This window comes from Bidens hawaiensis, unplaced genomic scaffold, assembly GCF_021521415.1.
Source record: "Bidens hawaiensis isolate Kalapana, Puna unplaced genomic scaffold, B.hawaiensis_p1.1 tig00008043_1, whole genome shotgun sequence".
Classification (NCBI taxonomy): domain Eukaryota; kingdom Viridiplantae; phylum Streptophyta; class Magnoliopsida; order Asterales; family Asteraceae; genus Bidens; species Bidens hawaiensis.
In genome coordinates this window covers 97,712-108,583 of record NW_027491566.1, presented here as the reverse complement: position 1 = coordinate 108,583, position 10,872 = coordinate 97,712, and the positions used below count along the sequence as shown (strand labels likewise).

At 36.8% G+C, this 10,872-nt stretch overlaps 1 protein-coding gene across 1 annotated transcript; it reads right to left on the bottom strand.

Moving 5' to 3' along the window:
- Positions 1-9,225: 9,225 nt before the first annotated feature.
- Positions 9,226-10,564, bottom strand: LOC143636763 (putative F-box protein At5g55150). The gene has a single exon (XM_077104276.1). It carries the CDS (start codon positions 10,533-10,535, stop codon positions 9,339-9,341), a length of 1,197 nt encoding a protein of 398 aa, XP_076960391.1. The 5' UTR covers positions 10,536-10,564; the 3' UTR covers positions 9,226-9,338.
- Positions 10,565-10,872: the final 308 nt, after the last annotated feature.

Sequence of the window (10,872 nt, the reverse complement as noted above, 5' to 3'; positions counted from 1 at the left end):
GTGTCAAAGCTGATTCGGGTAGTCGAGTTCTGGTCTATGTTCCCGACATCATAACTCTTTTATGAAAAGTCCAAATAGGTTTGTTCCACTTCTGGAACTTCGAATTTTCAGTTAAGATTTTAACCCAATTGGTCATGCTTGATTTGGATTAGTATTGTGGCTTAACCAAGTCAACACTTTTTGTTGGGCAATATGCTGAACTGCTTGTACTTATATGTAGTGATTGAATTATTTTGATTTGTTTATGTAAGATAAAATTATAATAAAAATAGTTTGAGAAACATAGTCCCCTTATATTACCGTTTTAAAAGTTTCATAATTTATTTTCATTATTTTCTTAAGTAATCAAATACACCTTTGCATGCTAAAATTTGTCTTGTGAATTCTGAATCTGCTCATGTGTTTTGTGATGAGATGCTTGTTTATTTGGCCAATAAATGATGTATGAAACATGTTAGAACTAATTTTCACTTGTGAAATTAGTATAATTACCAATAATTTATCCGGTCAAACTTTTTGTATTGTGAGTCATTACATTTACTTTTTGGTTGTTGTTTACAAACTTATTAAATTGGCGGGTTTCTTTGAATAAGTTGTATGCCTTTTTTGATATAACAATTTCGATTTACCAGTTTGGCTATTACTTTCTCGACGGATTTTGATATTGATTCGTTATATAGGATATGACAGCTTATATAATATGCTTTTAAGTTTGTCTAAGTCACAAACATAAATATTAGATCTCCCATCATCAGGTTTAATATTAGTAAAATAACACATGGTTCTTTTGTTTTACTGTGCTTTTCAGGTGCATTTTCTACGAGTCACCCCAACTTCACGAGGTGTGTTTGTTGTTGTTCGATTTAAAGGTACATCTAATTATAAATGTCATTGTTTAGTTATGTTTTATAGGGTTCGGATATATATATATATATATATAATGTAATTTGTATATCATCGAATGCTAATTTTTTAACTTATTATAGTTTTATTTGTATGTAGTGTGTCGGTGTATACATTAGGAATGTAATAAGGATAATCGTGGTGTTAAGTCTCGGGAGCCCAATCCTAATAAAGTTGCACATGATAAAGAGCAGAGTTGAAACGAAAAGATAGCTGAGTTGGAACGAGAATAAAGAGCGGGTTGGAACGAAAAGCAGAAAAAAATGTCGTGTTGAAGAAAATTGAAGAGAATGATAGATTATGATGCAGGAGGCATCCAGTCCCTTAGTCGGACCGGCCCATAAGTTTGTTTTAGTTATAAATAAGGTTGTTATGTATTTTGTTTACTCAGTTGATTGTTTTTAATTAAAGATTGTAAGCTTTTAAGCTTGTTAACCGAATCATTCGATTCGAATCGTTTGAATGAAATCATTGTGTTCTTGAGCCATTTGAGTAAAGCCGTGGATTCGGCATCATTTGGTATCAGAGCTTTGGTTGTTCAAATGGCTCTACGTGAAGGCAGTTGTTTTCTTGTTCGCGATCTCGAAGAGATCGAACGGCTCCGAAAACGAGTCTGCGATCTCAAATTACAACGGGAGATGCGCAAGACGGAAACCGAATCGAGCACCGTCATCTGGGAAGAAGGTGACGACGGAGAGGAGCATTCGTTTGGCAGTCACCCATCTCGGTTCTTTGAATCGATGCATGACGAGGAGTCTGGTCAGGAGTTATTATCGAAAGACAAAGCCAAGTTTGATGAAGATGAGATGCATCACGATGAAGATGAGTATTTGTGGGTGCAACGGGCTATTAGTGGAGTTACCGATCGAGAAGATAGAGAAGAATCTATGGTGGTTCTTGGTGGTGATATTGTAGTTTCTAGTGGTGTAACGGTGATTACTGGTGGTGCTCCGGTGAATACAAATGGTGATGCGGTGGCTGTGAGATGCGATAGCATGGCTACGGATGGTGAGGAGTTGGTTTTGGGATGTTCAATCACATTGCCGAAAAGTCGCGGAAAATCGGTTGTGGACTCAGAATTAAAAGGATATATTTGGAATATGAATATTCAAATAAAAGGGGAGATAATGGTTGCTAAAAATGCGTGCATATATTCCAATGATAAGTTCATTACTTAATTTGTTCCAATTCCATATGAATATTATATTAATAATTCACGTGGAATGCATGAGCAAAAGAATAACTTAATTGGTAGGATTCATAAGACAGAGCATCTCTCAAGCCCAGGCAATAATCAGGTCAAATCAAGAGCGAACACGAAACGCACCAATGCTCCCTTTGACCCGGGTGGTACAACTCTAAAGTTGGGCTAGGCGATCCATCATGTTGGAATGTTTAGACAGGTTGTGATGATAATAAAAATGAATGAGAAGCGGGTTGATGTTCCTTTTGATCCAGGTGGTTTTGGTCCGAAGTCAAAACTCGAGGACGAGTTTTTTCGAAGACGGAGAGTATGATGTGGGAGCATCTGACCCGATAATATGACCCGGACTAGATGGCGACCCGCATGAAGGATTTCTTGAAGTGTGGAACAAGACAGCTAATTTTAGTCCAAGATTTCATCTATCTTTTATTATTATTTCAAATTTGAACTTCTTTGTTTATTTTGTTTCCTAGTTTATCTTTTCATGTCTAGTATAAATAGGGTTATTATGTTTATGGTTTAATTAGTTTTTTGATTAAGTTATTTATAAAGAACATTGTTCTTGGAACTTCGGTTCGTTTTATCGTCTTTGTTAATCATGAGTCTCTCGAGCCATTGATTTCTTCCGAAACTGCATCAGTTGGTATCAGAGCCAGGTTTAAAAGGGGAGATAATGGTTGTTAAAAATACGTGCATATATTCCAATGATGCCGAATCAACGGCTTTACTCAAATGGCTCAAGAACACAATGATTTCATTCAAACGACTCGAACCGAATGATTCGGTTAACAAGCTTAAAAGCTTACAATCTTTAATTAAAAACAATCAACTTAGTAAACAAAAGACATAACAACCTTATTTATAACTAAAACAAACTTATGGGCCGGGCCGACTAATGGACTGGATGCCTCCTGCGTCATACTCCCCCTCTTGAAAAAAACTCGTCCTCGAGTTTTGTCTTTGGCTCAAATCCACCTGGATCAAATGGAAAACCAACCCGATCTTGATGTATTATTATGATGACCTGCTCAAATAGTTCAACTTTACTAATCGTCTCATCCGACTCTAGACGTTTACCACTCTGGTCAAAGGAAGCATTGACACGCTTTCCACTTTCTAAAAATTCATACAATCTTGATAATATTTCTTTGCTTGCATATTTAAGAATTAACCTCATTATATCTTGTGTATTTCTAAGATATATTTGTTTGACTTCTAACCTTGAAGTGTTTTCCGTAAAACCTGCATACAAATCTTTAAAAATGGCATTATTAACCGTATAAAAATTAGTATTTTGTAAAGAACCCTTCCATGGGTTTTCTTCTTCTTGAATAATATCCACGCCACCCACAATATTTGGAAAGTCAACCTTCTCAATACAAGAATTTATCTTTGACAATTGATTTTGAATTCCCAAAGAATCCTCCTCAATATTTAACATTTCATCAATTTTAAAATCATCTATAATTTGAAATTCCACCTTCCTAGGAGATAATGTCGAGTGAGATACCAATTTCAAACATTCCATATGTTCCACCGGATTAAATGGAACTTCCAAAATCACCACATCAACACCGGTAGACTCCAACTTTTGCAACTCACCACCATCTACCTCACCACCACCAATAATTATCGGACCACATACCACCACCATAGGGCTACTGCCACAATCTTCATCGTCATCAACGTTACAAATCTTCAAAATTGATTCGTCACCGGTAACTCCGCTAAGAATATTTTTCACCAGCCGATATTCTTCTTCGTCGAAATCAATTCCATCTTCATCAAAGACAGGGTTGACTTCTGACACGCTTTCTGGATGAATCGATTCAAAGAACCGAGGTGGGTGATAGTAAAACGGATGCTCCTCTTCGTCGTCACCTTCGTCCCTTACGACAGTGCTCAACTCGGTTTCCGTCTTGCGGATCTCCCTTTTCAACTCGAGATCTCGGATCCTCTGTCGGAGCCGCGCGATCTCTTGTTATATTTCAAGATCTCGGACTCGTTTACGGAGCCGTTTGATCATCTTAAGATCCCGTGGGTCAGAATAGACTCCACCGCTGCCTGGGTCGGCGAATCTGCGAGTAGGGTGTCGATCTTCTACACGGGCACGTGAATCACCGATATTCTTGTCGATGCCTCGGTCGGCGACTCTTCGAACAAGAAAACAACCTCCTTCACGTAGAGCCATTTGAACAACCAAAGCTCTAATACCAACTGATGCAGTTTCGGAAGCAATCAATGGCTCGAGAGACTCATGATTAACAAAGACGATAAAACGAACCGAAGTTCCAAGAACAATGTTCTTTATAAATAACTTAATCAAAAACTAATTAAACCATAAACATAATAACCCTATTTATACTAGACATGAAAAGATAAACTAGGAAACAAAATAAACAAAGAAGTTCAAATTTGAAATAATAATAAAAGATAGATGAAATCTTGGACTAAAATTAGCTGTCTTGTTCCACACTTCAAGAAATCCTTCATGCAGGTCGCCATCTAGGTCGGGTCATATTATCGGGTCAGATGCTCCCGCATCAGATTATATGCTCAAATAAATGAGAAACTTTAGCTATTGTTATGAAATCGACTAGAAATATTTTCACCAAGTTAAGATATATGGGTTGATGTTGCAAAACTAAATTTCAGTTTTTATTGTTGTACTTTTGGATATTTTATGTTATTTGGTTTGGATTTTTATCTTTTATATGGTATTTTATAAAATTTGATTATATTTTTTATCTAGAAAAGTGAAAAGAAATATATTAATAAAATATTGAAAACTTCTATACAAAATCTAAAGCTAAATCTGTAGCTAAAACTTTCATCAAGCTGTTGCGAAAGCAAACGAATTTATGTAGCTACATTCGTAGCAAAACTCAATCAAAATCTGTAGCTAAATTTCATAGCAAAAACCATAGCCAATTCCCGTAGCTAAAGTTGTGGCTAAAAGTTGGTAGCAAATTTCGTAGCTACAAAAATTATGTAGAAAATTTATGTAGTTATATGTTGTAGCAAAAATTCGTGGCTAAAAAACGTAGCAAAAATCTGTAGCAAATATTTCGTAGCTAACAATCCGTGGCAACAAATTTGTAGCAAAATTTGTAGCTAATGTAACTAAAATAACGACATCTCGTTTGGTATCTAAGATCATAGCAAAATTCCGATTCCGTAGCAAAAACTCGTAGCAAATAAGTTAGCTACGCTTGTACCTACGAACCAAGTCCGTGGCAAATCCCGTAGCAAACCCTGTTTTGATACAGATTTGCTATAGATTTGGCCGTAGCAAATACCTCTTTTTGTAGTAGTATATTTAACCAACCCGCGATCATTCCCATGGTCATTTTTGGATAAGATTCGGCCCGAAAACGCATAAAGTTTGGACCTTTAAGCTCAAAAACGTTCAACAATAGATCTACGGTTTATCTTAAACGAGCCGTGCCTAGCCGCGGGTTTGTTAAGTTAGTTTTAACGTCAATTTTGTTACTTTACGTTTTGTTTATGCCCGATCTACTCTTGTTTTAAGTTTCAAGGCTAACCGATCCTAAAAACATAAACTTTAAAGGGTCAAGAACATACATTTAGTGCTCCTTTGGATCTCGTTTAACTTGTTTACGCACTTTAGATCTTGTATATAGCTCGTGTAATAAAGATCTAATACCAACTAACGTTCGTTTAGCCTCAAGTCCCTCTCGTCTCTCTCTCGGCCGTGTATATGGTGGTGTGTGGTGTGTGTGTTTTGAGTGTGTAGAGAATAAGATGGAAATAAATGAGGGTTTAGGGTTTTAGGTTGGTTTAGGGGATATTTATATCCCTTAAAGCCCATGGACATAAGGCACATCCCCCTTAATCCATCTTAATTAGTCCACGTCCATGATCTTTATTAATACTAATTAATTATTTAGGCCCAATAACTAAACACGACTTTCTTTTATTAAATACGAGAATTTTAGAATGTTACACTAATATTAATAATCAATTCCAATTTGGAAATTTACACGTAAAACTAAAAGCTAATCAATTCTAATTTAAACATAAACCCTAAACACCTAATCAATTCCAATTTAAACATAAACCCTAAATCCCAAATTAATTCTACTAAAAACAAGAAAACGAAAAATTATACCGGAAAGATGGAGAGGTGTTTGGTGGATTGTGGACTGTGGTGACTAGTGTGGTGTCGTTCGGCCGTGTAGACGTAGTCCGGCAGCCGGCGTTGTGGTGTGGAGTGACCGGCGAGGCGGTGGTCGGCGCTTTGGTGTGGTGTGGAGGTCGGCGCTGTGGTGTGGTTTGAAGCAGTGAACTCAGAATTGTGAAGCGGCTGTTGCTGTTGTAAATGGATTAATGAACCGGTTTTGGTTTGGGTTATTAGGTTTTTTGATTTGCGCTTGGGCTTTTAATGGGTTTAAAACTTAAATTGGATGGGCTTAAAATCATAGGGGTAACGTTATTTTTTTTCAGAGATAACGAAACGCAAAAACCAGCCAAAATTTTTTTTTAACACTATCGTTAAAAAGTTGAGAGGTAGCGGAGGCTACCCCCTGCCATCTATGTATGTCGGCCACTGCAATTATTTGTTTTACTTGTAATTTTATAATTTTGATCATCCCGAGTGTGATACAAGCTCTAAACCTAGTTAGTTAATATTATATAATCACTCGTTAGCCACTAGGGTTGTGTTTCAGTGATAAGAATCAAAACTTCTTAATTTTGTGAAGACACGTGTTCAAACCTAGACAATGTGATCGATATAATAAATGGAATGTGTTTTAGTTGTTAAGAAAACCTAATATCTCATTTGGTAAAGAATGAACCTTGTATGCACAATAGGTCGGATTCCTAAAAGTTAGTTCTAAAATCAAGACACATGAAAGAAATGGGTGTTTCTTTGATCAACTAAATAAAATAAATAATTACACAGGAATTTCATTCCTTTTAAACACGTAAGAAATCATTTCGTCACACCCTACTTTTTTTCTCATTTTATTCCTTCTTTTACCCTACTTTCTTGACACACTACTTGATCACCACCACAGATAATCACTTGATTGCTAGCAGCTAACCACTTTCTTCACCACCGTTTTTTTTCTCATTTTATTCCTTCTTTTACCCTACTTTCTAGACACACTACTTGATCACCACCACCCTACTTTCTTGACACACTACTTGATCACCACCACAGATAATCACTTGATTGCTAGCAGCTAACCACTTTCTTCACCACCGTTGTCATTGCCACCACCATCGCCGTACTACCACCTCTGCAACCACCATTGCTACAATCTAACCACAATCTTAACCACCACCATCGTCTGACCTCCAAACCTCCACCACCATCATCATCACCGCCATTATCATTTTTTTTGGTAAAGTTTATTTGTTTTGAGGCATAGTATTTTGTCATTTTTATATAATTCTTGTGTTTTATGTCTACCAAACAAGATAACATAACAATTCATTATATTCCATGATGATCATCATACCACTGTACCACTAGATGAAATACCCTTTGGTGATACATTTATTGGTTAGCATAACATCTTGTTGGCCACCTTAGGAAATCTTTTTTTTCTTTTTCTTTCAGTGGCCAACAACTCCTTTAAATGGGCTACTGGCTAAATTTACTATATCGGGATACATTCGTCTTTCGATCATGAGAAAAAACTACCCTAAGGCCAACGCCCATTAACACACGCCCGAAGGCACGACAACGCGATGAGATCAAACCCATTAAATTCAAGGATCCAACTTGTGAGCACCTAGTCTCCCATCATCACCCGATATCACAAAAACTAAATGATGAGGGGCAGGAATCGAACCTGAATCATATGAAACACTATATTTCTCGGTTACAACTCCACCACCTGATAATTAGCATGAGAAACAAATTTTCTTTCGTGTAAAATGCGGTTCAAACCTAAACTAGGTGATATAATAATGGAAAATTTTCCAAAATAGCTTATTTTTGGCCAACTTTTTCCAGAAATATCCTAGGTTTTCAAAAAATCCCAAAAAATTTGTCGAATCCGACGGAAACAAGAATTGATCCGACGAATTAGTATTCCTATCAGATATTGACACGTATTCAAAATTTTCGGTGGATCCGACGATTATTTAAGCTATCCGACGGATTCGTGATCTAGCTAGGGGTAATAAAATAGTTGGATCTGACGGTTCAGTTCATGCTTCCGTCGGATCCGACTATTTAATTTGTACGCCGAACCCTATAATTTTAATTTGGGGTTTTTTATTTTGAGCTCTAAAGTAAAATTGAACACACTACAGTTGTGTTCTCCTCGAAAAACTTAGCGATTTGCACTATGGATTTGCTTGATTTTGTGGAGAAATAAAAAAGATGAAGATGGAGGTTTAGGTGTTGAGAGGTAGAAGATGCAGAATTCCGTCGGATCCATCAAAAATCGGATCCAATGGTTCTTTAATGAATTTCGTGGGATCCATTAATACGTTAACATGTGACGCGATTTTTAAAGGTCCACAAATTCCATCGTATTAGTTCTTGTTTCCTTTGGATCCGAGGGTATTTCTAGGCTATTTTGAGGATTTTTGTAAAACACTGGTTATTTCTGGAAATTTTGGATTAAATCTTAATGATGGGGCATGTATCGAACCTGAATTACATGGAATATCAAATTTTATTGTTGCCACTTTACCACCAACTCATTAGCAGCACGAGAAACAAATTTTCTTTGATGTAAACCCGGGTTCAAACCTATACTAGGTAATATAATAATTAGGGTGTGTGCTAGTAAGAAAACAAAATAAAATAAAATAAAAAAGTAATACTCGTTTGGTGAAGAATGAACGTGGTATGCACAATAGCTTAATTCTGAAAGGTTCGTTCTAGAATGGACCACCCTTTTCTTTCTGATTGGACGTAAAAATTCCAAAGTAGGCCCCCAAGCATGTTATGTTTGTCGGAAGTGGGAATATTGTAAATTACATGTTACATGAGCATCAATACTTAATATACTTAACAGAACTTTTACTTTTTTATAACTTTTTAACTAGATTTTAAGTTGATGCAATTAGTATATAGGTTATGTCTGGATATAACAAATGAACAAAGCTGATCATAGGTACACAATGTTATTCTATTTCCTGATCACACAAACACATACAAACGCTTATTCAAGTAGCCTAACTAGATAGTAGCTAGATAAGTTTAGTCATCATTTGCACACCATTAAACGACTATTTAATCATCTTAGTTATAGGAAGAGAGCTTGTTTGAACTTTGAAGCCATAGAGGAGGGCTGCCCTGAAAAACCGATTCTTGTGACTTTAAGACGGTCTCAATTTGACCACTAAACATGTCATATATCCCGACGTCTCCTCCACCCCCATCTGGTAGACCACGGTATGGTTCATAAAGATCATCAGTGAAGTAAATACAATTCCGCTTCACGCACTTAGCAACATCATTAGCAAAACCGACGTCGATAGCAAACGATGAATTGAACCCCACGAAAACCGCCTTGTTCTCCAAACTTGTGGTTTCCCACCACTTTCCATCGTCTATATCTAACACAAAACAGTTAAACCTACTAGTCCTATACGGTCCATAACGTCCATATTCATCATCGTGTTTCTTGAAATAATAACGTTCACGAATGAGCATTAGCAAACTCTTATGCCCCCATTCGAGTAAATACGCCCATGGAACACTCAAACACCTGAAATCGCTTGTCGGGAAGGTTGCCACTCGAGACAACTTCAAAGGGTCCAAAACATCATTATTTATGTCACATTCATAAATTGTGCCCATTGTGGCCACTACATAGAGTCGTTTTCGCGTACTATGATACACAATATCAAACAAATGCCCTTCCCAACCATCGATTCGACTCCATGAAACATCACCTAGGCGACAATACCCTATACTTTCGCCCCAAATTATGACAACACGAAATGAAGGATCTTTTAATAAAGGACATGATGATGTAAACAAAGCTTTTCTCATGCAAAATCCATAGTACATCCATTCATCTTGATCATAATACAACTCATCAAACATATAAAGCTGTGGGAGATCAATTTGAGTATGAGAAAGTGGGTTAACAAGCTTGGTATAAAACTCTTGTTCTCCTATAGTCACTAACCACCCATGAGTCGAAACACATCTCTGAAACCGAGCCTCCGGTAGTGGAAACTTACGCATGGTGCCGCCATTCGAAAGCAGAAAAAACCTACGGTTGTCATGATCTTGATTTACATTTGTGTTGGATTCAGCAAACATTAGCATGGGAAACCTAGAAGGAAGATGTGTATTGTGTTTGGTTTTGGTGGTAGAGTGGTTCCATGAAGTACAAACACAAAGAAAGTTGATGTAATCTTCATAGTATTCTAACTTTCCGGAGATTGTGTTTAGAATCTCCGGTAGAAGGCCTGACCAAGTGGTCATCGGCTTGTACCAGCGGGCGGGTTATGTCAAAGAATTAATACCGAGTTTCTTTGAGATATTAAGAAAATAATAAGAACTGTTGTGGTTGAGTTACTAATAGATGTTGAATGACTGCATATGTTTAGTACGGAATGAATCTGGTTGGGATGTTAGGTTAGATACCGAAAAGGGTGTTTGTAAAATCGAACCGTTCTTTTCTTATCAATCGGACGTCTGGAACTTAAGTGGCCCCAAACACCCTTATCTCACTAGTACTAGTAATAGCTTACAATAACATTTTTGTATTTTTCATTTCTAAAATAAATATCTTCATGGGTAGCTATGGATGAATTATTGA